Source organism: Pseudonaja textilis, chromosome Z (assembly GCF_049901715.1).
Source record: "Pseudonaja textilis isolate UNSWEBS1 chromosome Z, rPseTex1.2, whole genome shotgun sequence".
NCBI lineage: Eukaryota > Metazoa > Chordata > Lepidosauria > Squamata > Elapidae > Pseudonaja > Pseudonaja textilis.
This window is the reverse complement of record NC_142008.1, coordinates 61618126-61637283: the sequence shown is the minus strand read 5'-3', so window position 1 is coordinate 61637283 and position 19158 is coordinate 61618126. Positions and strand designations below refer to the sequence as shown.

Here is a 19158-nt window from a genome sequence, read left to right as displayed (position 1 = left end):
AGTACTACTAATAATAATACCGTGTTTCTCCCACAATACGACCTCCCCCAATAGGAAGACCCAGCATGTTTTCTAGGCATAAAATGAAATTAAGCCCCTCCCCCCCAAATTTAGGCCTATTTTAAAACATGCAAAATGGGGGGAAGGGCTCCAAACTTGCCATTAGGAGCGCCCTACGGGCAGCAATTCCTCGCCACCAGCTGCTCCTAATGGGCGATCATGGCAGAGCATGGAGAGCTCTGCCAAGCACCTTTGCGGCAGACCCAAGACCTTCAGCACCCGCCGCTGTTGCTTTCCCTTCTGCCCATGCCGCCGCCACATTTGGAGCTGCCACTTCCACGTTTGGAGCACTGCTGCCGTTTGGAGCTGCTGCTTCTGCATTTGGAGCTGCTGCTGCGTTTGGAGCTGCCGCTTCCACGTTTGGAATGGGTGTTTGGAAACAGCCCACTGCTGTTTGGAGCACTGCTGCTGTTTGGAGTTGCCATGTCCGCATTTGGAACTGCCGCTTCCGCGTTTGGAGCACTGCGGCTGTTTGGAGCACTGCTGCTGTTTGGAGCTGCCGCTTCCGCATTTGGAGCTGCCGCCGCGTTTGGAGCTGCTGCTTCCATGTTCGGAACCCCACAGCTGTTTGGAGCACTGCCGCTGTTTGGAGTTGCCATGTCCGCATCTGGAGCTGCCGCTGTGTTTGGAGCTGCTGCTTCCACGTTTGGAGCACTGCCGCTGTTTGGAGCACCACCGCCATTTGGAGCGCCGCCGCTACTCCAAACATGGCGGCAGCTCCAAACGTGGAAGTGGCAGCTCCAAACATGATGGTGGTGCTCCAAATGGCGGCGGCACTCCAAATGGCAGCGGCACTCCAAACACGGAAGCGACCGCTCCAAAAGTGGTGGCAGAATGGGCAGAAGGGAAAGCAACAGCGGCGGGTGCCAAAGGTCTTGGGTCTGCAGCAAAGGTGTTTGGTGGGAGTAGGGAGCTCTCTGCGCTTCACCATGATCACCCATTAGGAGCAGCTGGTGGCAAGGCTGCCCGCGGGGTGCTCTAGATGAGGATGCAAGGGGGAGAATTAAGTCACCCTCGAAAAGATGGCCTAGCCATTTTTTCGGGGCTCAAAAAAAATACAAGACCCGGCCTTATTTTATGAGAAACACAGTAGTAGTACAAATTCAGTCTTCTAAGGCATACTATGGCTGCCCATAAAGTTGCCATATTTAAACAAAAGAAAAAGTATTGAATCACAGTCATTAAGTACTGATCCTGATGAGCATGCCTTGAAAATAACTCCCTATGTGAACAGTACTGACATGTTAGCACATAATACAAGCCAAAATATGAACAGCAAAATAATTAAAAATTCTGGCTTTATGGGGCATATTTTACATCTGTTTTGGAATCAAATATGATACAAGTTTATACTCTCTCTCATTGCTATCTCAATGCATCTTAATAACCTGCAATTCTTCCAGACACATCCTAATAATTTCTTTGATCTCGTCCATTTATATTATACAGTTATCCCTGAATGACTTACTTCCTATGAATAGCAAACAATACCCACTTATTAACTCTGCAGCTTGTCAAATATTCTTTTTACAATTATACAGCTTTCTTAATCATAACTGGCTATAATGAGAGTCTATGCCTACTAAGGCCATGTATGTATACAACAGTAGATCTGAAGTATGTGATCCAAAGTTTCTGGAACTAGTAAACTGGAAAGGCTGGAGTACAGCAAAGAAGTGACTTTACTCACCTGGCCAAGAGAAATCCAGGCTTCTAAATAACACTGGGCCAGTTCATAATTATGTATTTTGGTATATTTTGCTACTTTTCTTCTAATATACAATCTCCATGATTGGTTGCTTCATTTGTTTTAAACCTCATGCCCTAACAGTTCCCAGTTCAAATATCAGAATCTCTAATAACAAGATTGAAACTGGACTATAAAGCAAAAGGTTTTTTTAAGAGCTGTAACCATCAGAGGAGAACGCTGTAATTCCACTTAGTCAAGTTTTGGTGACCAATTGTTCATGATTAATTTTCCCATGTTCTTCTTTTGTTGTACTTGTGTTTTGGTTTGTGACCGCAAATAAAGTATTATTATTATTATGGTGGAGCATACTCAATAATCTTTAAGCCTTTCTCACTCTCTAGGGGGGTATATGTTTGTTTGTGTGCCTATTGTGTGCATGTATGTATGCTGTGTGTGTACACACACACAAATGTATGTATTTGTGTATACTACATACACACACACACACAAACTCTCTAAAAACCTTCTCATTATCTCCATCTTTAAAAACACTGGAAAAGCACTCCTCTCTAAGTAGGTCAGTAAATAGGTCGGACACAGTAAGTAGGTTAGACAAGGAATAATGGATGGAAACTGAACAAGGAGAGATTTAACCTGGAAATAAGGAGAAATTTTCTGACACTGAAAACAATCGACCAATGGAATAGCTTGCCTTCGGAAGTTGTGGGAGCTTTATCACTTAAGACTTTCAAGAAGAGATTGAACTGCCATTTGGCAGAAATAGTGTAGGGTCTCCTGCTTGGGCATGGGGTTGGATTAGATGACCTACAAGGTCCCTTTCAACTCTGTTAATCTGTTAAGTCTGCTTGGCTCCATTATTGTTTTTCAGTGTGTTCTAAACTTTTCAGTGCTTTTTTTAGGATACCTTCATTGTGACAGAAGCTGGTTTAGATTTTTTTCAAATGAAAAATGTCATAACAACAGGCTAAACATAGTAAAAATGAGAATAATCTAGGCTGGTAGACATCCCAGTATTCTCTTGTTTGTGTTATAACAGATTTGTCCACTCTCGCACAAGAAGGAATTCAAACAGATTTTATAACATTCTAAGAGATAATAAAAGCACATGCATCCCCTTGTTTTATTAAAACTGTTTTACTCCTTAAGTAGAAATTGGAAAATTGCAATCCCACATTTGCTTAATGCCCTAAAACCAAATTGACATAATACATTACAATTGTGATAAGTATTATAAAGATTTCTCCAAGCTGCTAGCTTGGTTCATTCATATACTTACATTTCCTCTGCTGAGGAAAACGGTGACTTGACCTTCATCCCGAATCTCAGAAAACATGGGTGCTCCCACCAGCAGGTCTGAAAGTCCATCAGAATTCAGATCAACTGCACATAAGGAGGAGCCAAAGTAAGAGCCCATCTGCAACCAAGCCGAGTCACAACAAAGCATTCAGTATCTGCCCACACACAAGAGGAAATCACACAAGGTTTTATCTCTTTTTTTTTTTTTGCAAGTGAAACAACTTACTGATCTCATATCTGGCAGCTGTAAATGCCAGTTGCAATAGTTTTATAATATCAACTGGACAGGGTAACCACTCTTATTGTTATGGTTGAACACCATTGAACACATCAAGATATATAGACTTGGTTTGACATTTTTATCCACTTATCAAGATCTGGGATAGGCAGTTGTTGTTTGATGGTGTTAAATGTATTGTTGAAAGATGTTAGCTGTTCCAAGTAAAACTGCCTTTTGCATTTGATTGATGGCTATTTTTTGTTTCAATGCCAACAGTGTTTAAATGGTGCTCCAGTTGTTTTCGTACTACTATTGGTACTACATTTATTTCATTTTTTGCTACAACCATTCTATTACTATTTGAAGGTCTTTGTATTTTGTGATTTTCTTCAGTTCTTTCTCTTCTCCTGTCTCCAGGTACTGCCTTGTCTATTATCCAAACTTTCTTATCAACAATTGTCAAGTCTATATTATTATCATCATCACTGTTCTTATTTTTAAAAGCCTCACATCATTTCTAGCTTATTTTGTCTTCTATCCCACCTTTCTTTTACAGCACAAAGCAATACAGATAGCCCCCTCCCACTCTCATTTCCTCACAAGAACACTCTTGAAATATTGCTAAGCAGCAAAAGTAATTAATTACTGAACTTCTGGCATTTCAGAGAATACCCTAGTAGCCAAAGCTACCTAGTAGCTTTGGCTACTAGGAATTGTAATTCTGCCTCCTCTTAAGGCTTACCTAGTCTTGCTTTAAATAAAGCTGGACTACTGAAGTGACAATGATGATGATTCACCTACATCAGTAAAGATTTCATGCAAGATACTTTTAAAAAAGAATCAAACTAATGATTCTAATAATCAAACTAAAAGAATAAAACTAATGCAGTATAAAAATTTCATTTGGATGCTTGTTTGACCATTGTCTCATAGATTCCAAACAACTTACAATCTCTTCAATGGAGTTAAAGTAGAATTAAGTCATGAAGTAGATACCTATGGAGATTCTCAGTTATCCAGGTCATGGTTGTCCAAAGGTCCTTTTTCAAGAAGCAACCGGACTTTGTTTTTTCTTCTAAGATATTTTGCTTCTCATCCAAACTGAGTTAGGAACATCCAAAGTTTATTGGATGAGAAGTGAAACATCTTCAAAGAAAAACAAGAAAGTCCAGTTGCCTCTTGAAAAAGTACATTTGGGTCAGGAAGCAAATGTGTTCTCAGTAATTCAAAAACCAGTTTTTTTAACAAGAAAACTAGGTCAGGAATATTGATAGATCAATATTATGCCTAAAAATGCACTGATATACAGTTCAGTAATACTGGAGACTATTACCAGCTCAAAAATTCATCCAACGATTGAATCAATGACAAATTACTTAATGAAGAAGTTTCAAGATATTGTAGAATAAGGGGCCTTCAAGGGAACCAAAAAGCACAAGGGCAGAATGTTCATATGGACTCAGCTTTCTTCTCATTGAATGCATCAATATTTTTTTTTCCTCCATTCCTTTTCATTCAAGTCAATGGCCCTTCAAATGGGTGGGTATGGGAAACTCAAAATACTATTAAAAAAAAAACATATTGTACAAGCATAGATCATTAGTTTTACGGCCCCACAGAAAAAGATTCATTCCATCTAATAATTTTAAATAATGAAATGTAAAGGATTTAAAATATTAAGCGGGTTTCATTTTGAATGGTTATTGTTTAAGTCTATTTAAAATGAGTTCAACTTGAGAACTGTTACAAAGATAAAAATGGTTTGAAATATAGCTGTTGATATAGTGACACAGTATTTTTGATTTACCCACAAGATATAATTTTTTTCCAGGAACTGCACTGATTTCTTGCAAATGTTCAAGTTCAATTTAAGATGCTAATTATTATCCTGTAATTTGGTTACCTATAAAACAGTCTGCTCCAAGTAGAATTGCCTATCTAGTAAGAACTAATAAAGAGGGCATATTAAAAGTGTCTCATCTGGAAATATAAGCAAGAAGAGGTTTAGAGAACAGCCCACTTTGCAATATCTTCCCTTCTCTGAAATAACCTACCTCTAGAGATAAGAATTGGTATTGCTCCTATTGGTTTTTCAGAAAGCTGTCAATAGGCTGCCTTTCTTTTCCATACAGCCTTTGAGGATAGAATGGAAATAATAATGTTCTTAGTGGGGAAGACAATGTAGGAGATGACCAAGTTGAACCTAAGGGAGGGGTCAAATGCATCATAAGTCATGACTTCTTTTTATACCCACAAGAGATCTAAGTCCACCCTACCTTGAATGTGTCTCATATTTCCCATGTTTCCCTTAATGGTCAGCTGGCCAGATACTTGTTTATCTTCTTGCTTAAGCTTGCAATAAATCTTTATATTCGTTTGAACTGCCTTAATCTTCTATTCTCCCTGGCACTTGACATAGAGTAACATCTGACTTTATTGTACTGATTTATTTTTGAAAACTTAATTGTTATAATAGACAATTGTTATTTGGATTGAAGTGGCTGGACTGAAAAAAGACTGCATTTGGCAGATTTAAAACTGAAAAGATCATACATCATATGACTTGGTTTCAGAATTAATATGAAAGCATCACATATGTATGGTAGTGGTATCAAACAGACTCTCTCTGCATTATATGATGACAAGCTATGAATTGGAGGTACACAGGATGGAAACATTTTATGCAGTTTTCACAAGAAAACCCTGATTTAACAAGCTGCCCTGAATTGTGAATGTACTTTGGATTTTTGCCAAGAAATGCTTATCCTTCATTCACTGTGAAAATAGGACTCAGACCAAAATATAATTGAATTGTTTATTTCTAAATGGACTATGCAAATCTAATTATTGTACTTAGTTAGTTAATAGTTCAGTATGTTAGAAAAATCTCAGAACTGGTTGAATTCATTAAACTGAGTTATTAAGTTAAGTTATCATGTGTTATTTTGTTATGCAAATAAAAGTTCTGTTTGACCAAAAAGTTGGATCATCAAACTAGGCTTTCAGAAACTATTTACAGAGGCTGCTTACTGTTTAAATAATTGTAATTCTACCTCCTCCTTAATTTAGCCACCAATTTTTCTTCAATCAAACTGAGCCCATACTTCAGCCAATGGCTTAGGTAAGTCATGCAGCAGTAACCCTGCCTTTCATACCAGTAGTTGAATTAAATGGACTTTTCGGTACTGAAAAGTTATAAGCACTGTTTTACAAATCACAGTAGAAAGAAACTGAAAGACAAGGATCAACTAGATAACTCTAATTCTGTTTACTTTTCTGGGTTGCTGGACAATCAGCATCTAATCCTGTGTGGATTCCTTTTATTCTTTGCAATTGCATACAGCAGTGTTATTTTAATTTCCTAGACTATGAATGAAGTAAATGAATAATATGTCACTATGAATTAGAGCAATTTCATGAAGGAAAAGATAATCCTGTCATAGGATTGTCCTGAGAGGAAACCTAATGTTATTGTGAGAATTTTTTAATTTTTTGCCATTTACATCTGTCAATTTTAATTTACAATTTATTTACAATTTTCAAAAGTCAACTACTTCAGATTGTATGCCATCATAACAGAACTTCATAAAAAGAAAGCTCCTAGCATTATTTTTTGCAGCACAACTATGGTGTCACAGAATGGTTTAGAAGTCCATCAGAGGCCATCTTATAAAAAATCTCATCTAAATGCCACACAATTCTGTTGAGCGCAGAAAACTTACAGAGCTTTTGCATAATTTTGCTTTACCTGATATCATAGGTTCTACAAATAAAGACATATATTCACTTTAACAGTTTGATGGCATTTGCAAAAAGGATTCCTATCAAGCTGATAAAAATCCAGCACTAATTTATAATGCATGGTTACATGAATGGATGATCCAAGACATCTGTTTCTTAAAATGTTCTCAACTCAGAAAATTGAAGCATGAAGAAAGAAATGGGATCAATTGAGTAAACTCTTGCCTTGAAAGCATTGTGCTAATGAGCTACCTAAATATAATAAGGCTTTGACAAGAACACTATGGGATATCCTTTATTACATTTATTCAAAAGTTAACACATGTATTTGTTGACAGTGCTGGGTTTCAGGATTTAGTGACATGGTCTGGAAAACAAATTTCCAGACATTTTTGCCAGAAACTATGGCTGGCATCTTCAGATGCAAATGATATGCTATACTGCCACTGAAGATGCCGGCCACAGTTGCTGGCAAAATGTTGGGAAATTTGTTCTCCAGATCACGATAGTAAATCCTAAAGCCCAACACCCCCAAACACTATTATTTGTGAAAGCTGATTGTAATTAAATATATTTTTGCTTGAGGGTTACTCACCTTTTTACCAGAAGCCTGAAAAATTTTGATCAAAGAGCCAGAATTCTTATCTGTGCGGAATATGTACACCTATGAAGTTAAAAATAATGAAGTTTTATCTCCAATATAATTAGATCAACTGACATAATTTATGCACATCAATGTGCCTATAATGCAGCACTCTTTTGGGGTAAACAATGTTATATAAAGTGCAAAAAAGGCATAAAATGTAAGTAGTCAAACATGATTAAAGTTTAAGAATTAAGAGAGAGAAGGGAAGGAGGGAGGGAGGGAGAGGGAGAGAGGGGGGGAGAGCAATAAAGCTGAAACAAGTTTACACTAAAACATTCATATAGCACTCCATACTATTTTATCTTTACAAACCATCGTTCTTTCCACCACAGCTTCATTGCTTCATACATTTTATTTTGTTCTTAAGTGTCTTTTTTCTTTCTTTGATGAACTCCATCCAATCACAACTGTCTCAAGCATCCTCTTTTCCATTTTTAAATATAATTTTTGGGAATTCAATCCTTTTATCTCAGTGAATTTCTTTTTTTGCTGGTCACTCATTTTACTATTAAATCCACATTCATTCAGCCTTCATTCATTTTTGACCCTATATTATCTTGCTTAAATGCATCATTTTGACTATATTCAATTTGATTTTATGTTTTTCCGGGTATATCTAACTTTCACTTTCATACATGAAAACAGCAACATCATTTTATTCCCAGTCATTTTTGTCTACATCACCATTCATTCCTTGCAGTAATCCACCCACAGCCTACTACATACTGTCATTTCACCAGATTTAAATTCTTAAAATTCCTCTCCATAGTTTCAAACATAAACAAATTTTTCTACTTCCTCCAGTTTAATATTGACGTGCAATTTTCATTCATTCATTTAATTTTTTCCTGACAAACACAACTATTTTGATCTTTGATACTTTTCTTTTCACATCATTTTCCTCACTGTATCATACAATGTAATATTTGCTGCATATCATTCAGGATTATTAAACAAGGCATCATGACTCAATCTGATACTGCTCCAATGTCACCACAATCATGCCTTACACATTTATCCATGTCAACTCGTAAAGCATTCCTCGCTTGCTCTTGACTTGCCATATGAAGTGGGGGAGATCGGATGGAGCAGTTAGTTGCTATAATCAGAAGCACATTCCATGCATACATTTCTCCAGATTGTGTCTCAAGTTACCAAGCCCAGCCGGAGTGGCGTGTTTTCCACAGCCCATGAAATAACTTTGTTGGAGAATGTGATTTATGACACACCCTGGGAGGAGGGGGAAACAGGGCCATAGGTGAACAGTAAATTACACAGAGCAGGGCCAACTGCACTTGGAAAAAGTGCTGACATGTTGCTCCTAATAAACAATTGGATTTCTTTTGAAACTTTTGAAAAGGTGGCCAGCCACATTGAGCGCAGGCTTACAGAGGTTGACAGGAGGAAGGAGGACCAGTACTGAACAAACTGCCCACTTCAGGGGGAAATTTGATGGGGACTCCAACCAACTAACTGTATTTCTTGATTCAGCTGAGATCCACCTAGAACACTATAGATACCTCTACCCATCCCCCAGAGCCATGGTGAACACTCCCACCCAAGAAGCTAGAGGGAGAGGCAAGGGAATGGCTAGCAGCCCTACACAAGAGGAGAACCCCCCAACTGCAGGACATAGATGACTGATTTGAGGAGGCGAAGGATGGAAGATGAGCTCAGAAACCTAAGGCAGAGGGGCAACACATCAAGGAACATATCTGTGAATTCAGGAGAGTCATTGGGAGGTCAACTAGACCAGAGGCCACTCAGCTGACAGGGAACCACTACACCACAGCCGTCCCCAAAATCAGCCTTCCCACAAAGTCCGCTGAAATGCTACAGATGCAGGGGAATAGGCCACATGATACCCAGCCCTAAAACCAAGGCCAGAGCCACCATCCATGGCATAATCGGAACAAGGCCCCAAGCGCACCATGATATGTCTCCAGGCTGCAGAGGTCCTTCCCCACCCAGACAAAGTGGGGGTTCCCCAGGAAACAACGAGCAATCACCAGACTCCTACGACAGCAAGGACAAGGGCAAAAATGACCCAATGGTGAGTGAACCAGTTCACCCTTTTGTTTTCCCAATATACCTAATAGACCCAGAAACAGGAACCCAGGGGACTTTTCAAGCTCTAATAGACTCAGGCTGCACTAGATGCTTGATCAACCTAACCATGGTCCTGAAACTGGGGATCAGAGCAAAAAGATTAAGCCATCCGATCTGGTTCAAATAGGTCAACAGGTCCCTATTGGGGGGAACCTGACTGAACCAATGAGGCTAGAGTTAGCAAATCACTGGGAAGTAATTTGATTTGTAATAGTCCCCAAAGTGACAGACAGAGTCATACTGGGACTCACCTGGCTAAACAAGTGGAGACTGACTATCTGGTGCAAGGGGGTAGTCACACATTGAGGATAGCAAGGGGACCCCAACTACCTCTACACAAGCAGATAGAAGCACTGCCCACATAGGGAACCCTTCCAAAGGACCCACTAGAACAACTGGCAGCCACCTCCGACAAAATCCCAGAGGCTGAGCAGATCAGGATCTCGCAGAAGTATTCAGCAAGACCCAGTGTGATGTTCTGCCTCCCCACCATGAGGCAGACTGCACCATCAAAATCATCCCCAGGGAAAAACTGCACAAGTCCAAACCATGATGCTCTGGGAAATGCAAGAATTGTGCAAATACATAGACAAAAACCTAGCAAGGGGGTTTATCGAGCCAGCCAAGCCACAGCCCCAGTCCTATTCAAAGAGAAAAAAGGATCGAACTGTGAGATTATGTGTTGATTTTAGAAGCATAAACTGTGTGTGTGTACACAATCCATAACCCCTCCCTCTCATGAAGGATGTGCTATCTCACCTGGTCAAGGGAAAAGACTTTACCAAATTAGACCTCAGAGAAGCATATTACTGAGTAAGCATCAGAGAGGGAGATGAATGGAAAACATCATTAAACTGCCCCCCTAGGAAGCTTCCAATTCAAAGTGATGCCTTTCAGACTGCAGGGGCCCCCAACCGTGTTCATGCAGTTAATAAATGAGGTGCTGCACGAGCACTTCTATAAGGAGGTTCTCATCTACCTAAACGATATCCTCATCTACACTGAGACCATGGACGACCACATACCCCTGGTCTTCCAGATACTGGAAAACTTCTCACAGCCAACCTGTACGTCAAACTATCAAAATGCAAATTCCACCATGCACGCTAGACTACCTGGCTACCAAGTGTCAAATGAGGGCATAGAAATGGATCCAGCCAAAGTACAAGCCATCCTAGGCTGGCAGCCCCCTCACACCCACAGACAGCTACAAAGCTTCTTAGGGTTCACAAACTTCTAACAGCAATTCATCCCCTTCATGAAGTTTGCCAAACCCATGATGGACCTCCTAAAGACAGGGAGCCCAAGAACGAAAACCCACCCAGGACAATCCCCACAGTGGGACCTAACCTGCCAAAAGGCATCTGAAACACTGAAAGAACTGTTTGCAAAAGAACCAATAGTGAAGCATCCTGACCCCTAACAACCTTTCATCATCCAGGCAGACATCAGTGATGTGGCTGTGGGAGCCATGCTACTTCAAAGAAATAGCCAAGGAAACGTATAGCCCTGCGCCTGCATCTCCCGCAAGCTCACGAACACAGAGAGGTGATGGGCCGCATGGGAAAAAGAGCTTTCATGGTGAGATGGGCACTATTAACCTGGTGCCACCTACTGGAAGAGGGGCAGAGGCAGTTTTAAGTCTGGACCAACCACAAAAATCTGGAAGTCCTTAGGACCCCATGAAAACTATCATCCAAACAAGTCTGCTTGGTTCAATATTTCAACTGGTTCGACTTCGAGCTAAAGCACATTCCATGGAGGAGGAACTTTCTAGCTGATGCCCTCTCCTGCATGCCCTAGTACAAATGCAAACGGGAGGAGGTAGTAGATGCCATTGTCCCTCCTGCCTAAATAACTGCCCAAGTAATCACCAAGCAACAATGCCATGACCAGCAAGGCACACCCACAAGCGATCTCACCATAAAACTTAAAAGTGAATGCTAGCAGATCCTGGTTCCAAGACAATCAACATATCTTGAAAAAAAGGGATGACCTGGCATGGAAGGGGATGAAACTCTACATCCCAGAATCCCTACGCATCCTAATCCTCCAGAGGAGCCACAATGCCAAATCGACAGGCCACTTCAGGTTCTTAAAGACCTTACAATTAGCATGGAGGCAATTCTGGTGATCTGGCAAAAAGAAAAAGTTGATAGTTATATGAAAAGTTGCACCATCTATGCCGCAATGAAAAAATGACCAGGAAATATACACCCCCGGAATGCTGCAACCAGTAGCAAAGCCAGTGAGGCCATGGGAGGAAATTGCAATGGACTTTATAGTAGAGTTTCTGAAAAGTGGAAGGGAACACAGTGATCTGGACTGTAATAGACCTGTTCTCCAAACAGGCGCTCTTCATACCCGGCAGCGGACTACCCTCAGACCACCCGTTAGCCAAACTGTTACTAAAGCACATCTACCGCTTGCATGGAGTACTACGAAGAATTATCTCAGACAGAGGGGTCCAGTTCACATCTAAGTTCTGGAGGAAGTTCCTGCAGTCCACTGGGTCATCCCAGGGTCTTAGCTCTGTCTTTCATACAAGCACCAATGGGGGGCAGAGACTGAATGCCATGGTAGAGCAGTATCTGAGGTGCTATGTGAACTATCAGCAGTCCAATTGGACGGACCACAAGCCTTTCTCGGAGATTGTGTACAATAATGCTGTTCACAGTAGCACAGATCTGATGGAACAGTTCGTTGCTATGATCAGAAGCACATTCCATGCATATCTTTCTCCAGATTGTGTTTCAAGTTACCAAGCCCAGCCAGAGAGGCATGTTTTCCACAGCCCGCAAAAGTATTTTGTTGGAGAATATGATTTATGACACACCTTGGGAGGAGGGGGGAAACAGGGTCATAGATGAACAGTAAATTACATAGGGCAGAGCCAACTGTACTTGGGAAAAGTGCCGACATGTTGTTCCTAATAAATAATTGGATTTCTTTTGAAACTTGGCTCCAGGCTTATGAATTAGAACAGTGGTTCCCAAACTTTTTCAGCCCACCACCTCATTCTCAGTGCCCCCCACCTAGGGGTGGGATTCAAATTTCTTAACAATTGTTTCTGTGGGTGTGGCCTAATATTTGTGGGTGTGGCTTTTGGTCATGTGACTGAGTGGGCATGGCCAGACAGCCATGTGACTGGCAAAGCAAATACAAGTAGTCCTCACTTAATGGTCAGTTGCTTAACAAGTGTTCTAATTTATGACTGATCTCCTCAGAGCTACTTGACCTGTTTGGAGAGTTTTGACAGACATGCACACACACATATACAAACACACACACACACACTCACTTCTAACCCTGCTGGAGCAAGTGGTTGGACTAGATATCTCATTCACTTTTTCTTCCCTCCCTCCCTCCCTTTCTTTTTTCTTTCTTTTTCTTTCACCCCCACCCTTTCTTTGTCTATCCCTTTTCTTCCTTTCTCTCCCTTTTTCTTTCCCTTTTCTCCTTTTTTTTCTTGTGTCTTCCTTCTCTCTCTCTTTCTCCCTCTTTCCCTCTTTCTTTCTCTTCCCTCTTTTTTCTCTCTCCCTCTCTCCCTCCTTATCCCATTCACTTTCTCCTCCCTCCCTTTCTTTCTCCCTCTCTTTTCTCTCTCTCTTTCTCTTTCCCCTCTATTTCTTCTTTCTGTCCCTTCCTTCCATCTCCCTTTGTCTATCCTTTTTCTTCCTCTCTCTCGCTTTTTCTTTCTCTATTTTCTTGTCTGTTCCTTTTCTCTTTCCCTCTCTCTCTCTTTCCCTCTCTCTCTTTCCTTTCTCTCTCTCTCTTTCTTTTTCCTCTTTCTTTTTTCCTCTCTCTTTTTCTCTTTCTCTTTCTCTTTCCCTCTCTCTCTTTCCCCCCTCTCTATCCCTTCCCTAATCTATCTATCTATTTTCTGCCCAGGCAGGTGTGGCCTGATCTGTCAAAGGCCTGGGCTAATCCTCCATCACCCTGTTCCCCCTTTCAGAGGCCCCGGCCCTTAATCTCCCCATTTCCTCCCCCACGACCACCTCTTTCATCATCCCAGGCCATGACTTTATCTTCCTCCCACAGCTGGCTGCCAGGGAAGGCAAGCCAGGGCTGAGCCACTGTTGTCACTGGGCTCCTCACCAGCCCACATCACCCTTGTCACGAATGCCTGCAGCCGCCGTGTTTTTTTCGATGCAGCTGGACTGCAGTGGTTGGAGGCTTTTTGCAGCAAAAATTACTGACCTCCAGCTTTGCTTGCTCCTCTGTTCCAATGCGCTGCTATGGCTGCATTCTTGGCACTGGCCCCACAGGTCCACCCCACTGAGCCCGCTGCACTGGAGGGACTTGCCCAAGCAAGTCTGAGCAGCAGTCAATGGGGTGAGCCTGCATGGCCGGCGCCTAGAACATGGCAGCAGTGGCGCACTGGAGAAGCAGAGCAAAGCCGGAGGTTGGTAATTTTCACTGCAAAAAGCCTCCAGACTCCAGCTGCATCAAAAAAAAAGACGCAGCATCTGGAGGCTTTTTACAGGAAAAATTACCAACCTCTGGCTTTGTTTGCTCCGCTTTTCCAATGCACTGCTGTGGCCATCAACAATTGTCGTGCACACATGCGATGTCATGCATGTGCAATAAGGACTGACTGGGCAGGGAATGGAGGAACGGGTGGAGAGGAATGGGGCCATTTTACTAGTTCTCCAAATTACCGGGAACAGTAATGAACAAGTAGAATCCCATCCCTGAATTGTGCCCTGCGAGGGGGCCACCTCCAGGACTCCTCTGCTGCTCCCTTTTCTTCTTAGCACCCCCCTGCTACCCACTTGCCTCTTAGCACTCCCCTAAGTCATCCCATCGCCCCCCAGGAGGCAGTACCGCCCACTTTTGGAACCACTGATCTAGAAGACATCCAATCATAATTTCTGTCAAACATTTTAGCTCTTTTATTCATAAACATATAATTCTATTTCTACAGGCGTATTCCTCAATTTCAAAGATTTGACCACTTTCATTCAGACGTATTATATCATTCTTATTTCAGAGTTACATGCTATCTACTTTTCCTTAACTCATTTCATTCATTAATTTGTATTTTTTATTATTTACTCCTCTTACGTACCACAATCTTCCAAATTACCACTAGCAGGCCCACATATATTAATCTCTAACACCATAATGATGCTGGTTAATTAAAGCTTTCACAGAAAATTTAGATAAAGTTACTGGTGTCAGTCATTTCTATGCACCATGCAGCATACCCTGTTAATAGTAAGCACAATCTAGTTTTATCACAAGCACATTATTTTATGTAAGTAGGAATTTTAATCAAGAGACTTCTTCCAAGCCAGGGCATTCTTTTTCCACATCCCACCAACAAAGAAGTATCTACAGTGTACTGATACTCACTCAGGATACTAATTACAAAAGTGAGATGTGTTTAAAGACTAAGAATATGCTAAACACATTGCATGACTAAGTTTATGCACAAGGAGACTGCCTTTCTGGTGTAAATGTTAATGATTATTATTTGTCATATATAAAATATTTTTCTCCAGAAAGCTTTAGTGCTTGAAATATTGTGCTGGTTTATAGCTCTAATTGTTAAAAGTACAAACTAAAAATTACAATTTAAAAAATTATGATTCACATTTCATCTTAGTCAAACTAGGTGGATTTAAGTAGCTATAATCCTTCATTCCAAATAATATTTGAGGATAGTAACAGCAATCTACTTTACAGGGTTAATAGGTAGCCCATGTTCAAAAATTAATGATCTTATGCATGGCATATATGAGATGTCCACTCAGAAGCAATTGGGCTGTTTGCCTAAAGTAAGCCACAATTTCATATACTGGCCTACAAGTCAGTACTGGCTCTTGATCTACAAGATATGCTATAGACTTGAGTCTCACAACTATCTTGCTTAATGTGGTAGAGTAGCAATTAAAGAGTTAGGCCTCCATATGTAACTTATACAGCATTCCTATCCTGGATCATATATTGTAGTGCTCTATATTAAAGATCAAATTCCTTCCTAGACTTGGAGGAACATGTGGCTACACAAAGTTATAACATAGTTTATTTTTTGGCTCTGGGTGATGTAGAAATGGAGAACCATGAATATGCCACAGTACAGGAATAAAATCAGTTGGAGAGTTGTGATTAGCTTCCTGATTTCAACTTGGTACCTAATGAGATATAAAAATATGGGCTTTTTTGTGGTTTACCAGTTTATTCCTATATTATGTTTCTGCTCTGTCTATCTAATCCATGAGAGCATTAGGCAGTCAAAAAAAGGGAGGGAACAAAATCCAAAATCTGACTGCATGCGCAATAAGGACTGACTGGGCAGGGAATGGAGGAATGGGTGGAGAGGAGGACTTTTATGTTTTGCTTATCTGCAAAAGTAATTCTGATTCGTTTCAGACTTGCTAAAAATGATTAAAATAAACTAGAGGTTAAATGCAATATTTGCACAAACATACAGATTGCATATAGTAGTGATTTTTATGCAAGTCACTCTAAAGCTGGGGTGTCAAACTCAAGGCCCGCGGGGTGCTTAAATCTGACCCACTTGGCCAGCCTGCAAATATCAAAGGACTGACCCGCAGTGCTCTGCTGGCCAAAACGGGCCATGCGGGGACTGCATGTGGCCTCCCTGCCTGTTTTTAGACTCCATGGTTTCCAACAGCACTCTGCCGGCCAAAAATGGGCCATGCGGAGGCCCTGAGAGGCCCACACACAGCCTGTTTTGGCCTCTCCAGCCTCCATAAGCATTCTGCTGTACTCTCTGAGCAGTGTCAAACTTTTTGAGAGTATCCCAGTGTCAGATTGAAGCAGCAGAGGAAGAGAAACACCCTACATGGAGAAAATGACATCAGGAATCTGGCCTTTATGAATTTTATTCCCTGCATGAAAGTTTCCTGTCTGCCAGTTAGTTGGAAGTTAGTCTTAATTCAAATTTTTAGCTTGTTGGGTTTTGCCTCTCACCTAAATCCTAAGAAAAGCCTTTGGAATTAGCTTTTCCCTATAGATCCTTTGGCTCCTTCCTTCACCTTTCTCCTTTCCCACAGTGTCATCCCCAGACTCACTGGAAGAATCCCCTTCCCCTCTTAAGCAACATGAAAAATATTGGGAGAGTTTCCTTGGTGGCAGCAGAAGAGAGAAAACTCAGCTGATTAATACTGGAAACACAAAGCAATGATTTTTGTTACTCAGATAAGTGTGTTTGTCTGTTTCTTTTTTAAAGAAGAAATAAAAAAAACAGTCACAATCTATCACAGCCTCCCAAAACTAGTGTTCCTGGAGAGGACAGATGCAGCGCCCTCTCATCCCTGCCAGCAGGAGGGGCTCCAGGTTGGGGGATATGTGATGGAAGCAGTTTATTTTTATTCTTGTCTTTGGCTGGGGGCACAGATGTGATGTTAAGTGATCTTGTACCTCCTCCACTCACCATGGCCATCCCATCTACATCAATCGTGACCATGCCAACCGCTGCTCCCACACACACACCCAGCCATTCGAGGTCAAACACAACCCTGATTCTGCCCGCAATGACATTGAATTTGACACCCCTGCTCTAAAGGATGGAAATCTATGGCTTATTAGGTCATCCTTATCAAGAATATCGAAGTTCCTGATTAAAAAATTAATTCTGCTAGAGTCAATGAAAAACTACTGCTAATTTGAATAAACAATATTGGATTGAGTAATAAAAATTTTTTCTAAATCTTTGGTCTTGATTACTGCAAACCAAGTATTCATCAAAAATGTTAATATACATGGTAGCCACAGCTTGAATTTACAATGAATTATGTGATTTTAAAAAAGGAAGGTTTATCTATTTACTGCTACTAGAAAATGGGTGATGAGATTCTCAGAACAATGAGAATAGGACCACAAGAGAAGGAAAGACTTAAACAAACTAGATATTATTAATTATTCTCCCTCTGTTACTGGCAATAAAATATTTTCAGGACTATTCTTCAAACTGCTGCAGCCCCACACTTCTTGTCCATTTTCTCCTGGATGAACTATGAGCTGAAGCTTGATCAACAGCCAAACCTTTCCAACGCCTCCATCCTGGGGAGCTCCTCCAACGACGTCCATGGTCATCAGCTGAGAGAAGTGACCTGCTGCCACTGCATATCCTGAGTGGGGCATTTTAAGGATGGACAATCAGAGAGAAAAAATGACCAAAAATATCAGCAAAAAAATGGAAATGAAGCCAAGTCTTAGGTCATCTAGCTGGATAAAGCATTTTCCCCTTCTCTCAGAAGAAGTTTGACTCAAGCAAAACACCGTCAAATTCTTTAAGAGCCTTACTTTTCTGGAACAGGAAATGCACTGTCCAGGTTTGAAATAATAAGCAAGTTTTACCTAACAATAAGATGTAAGCAGGAGAAAGATAAGAACAGAAATTTAAATCAGGAAAGGTACCAGAACAGTTGATGGTTATTATTGAAAAGAAATAAAGGGCAATAAAAGAGAAGAAGAGTACTAAAACTGAAAAACATAGTTTTTCAGGTATAAAACAGATAATTTCTATGACATTTGAATATTGCAAATAGCAGATGTTAGAAAAGCAATCAACATATGGAATACATGATAACTTTTTATCCAATTCCCAAAATGCTATAACCCATGCTCCTCAAATGAAAATGAATTATGAGAGATTAAAGTCAGTTAAAAAGAAATTATTCACGGAGACCCAAGTGGAACAGCATAACTCACCACAAAATATAGTGAGTTAGAAACTTGGTTTGACTTTACTGAGTCATTAAACAAGTTCATAGAGGTCAATGTTCTTAGATTTCACTGGCTATACATTTATGCATGTGGGGATCTATTTACCATCAATATTCAAAACCAATAATAATTTGAAAATTGTTGTGCTTTGCTTACCTAGATATATGTAACGCTTGGCTATCACAGATTCATCTTTCAATTTGAAATATGTATTATCAGTGAGATTCAATACTTTGATCGTTCCTGTCCAATAGTAAGACCCTGGAGCTCCCATGATAACCAACTCCTATCAAAAGAAGAGTTTTGTCATGTTAAATCTCTATAGTCAATGAAAATAAATATTTGAGATTCCTCATGCATACCTAAATCCAGAAACAGAAAATACGTTGGAGTCATGGGAATGAACTCTGAAAATGTAGAAAAGAGTATAATAGAATAATCTGCTTCTCTCCTACTCTTCTCCACACCAACAAATATCCTGATCCTACTGGCCTTTCAGAAGGCATTAAGATTTTATTTGTTTATTTGTTTATTTATTTGATTTGTCAATCACAAGATAATAGGTATAAGAATAAACCTGAGTATGAATATAGGAAATAGGTATGACTAAATGGGGACAACAAGACAGGTAGGCATGATTGTGCACTTATGCACGCAGGGGTGGGATTCAAATTT

General features: G+C 40.4%; 1 protein-coding gene across 1 annotated transcript in view; it reads right to left on the bottom strand.

Moving 5' to 3' along the window:
* ITGA9 (integrin subunit alpha 9) overlaps positions 1-19158 on the bottom strand; it is a 496160-nt gene that overhangs the window by 390275 nt on the left and 86727 nt on the right. The window contains 4 exon segments of the mRNA XM_087917165.1: positions 3044-3185; positions 7624-7692; positions 17800-17885; positions 18640-18769. Coding sequence (XP_087773291.1) covers positions 3044-3185; positions 7624-7692; positions 17800-17885; positions 18640-18769 — 427 coding nt within the window.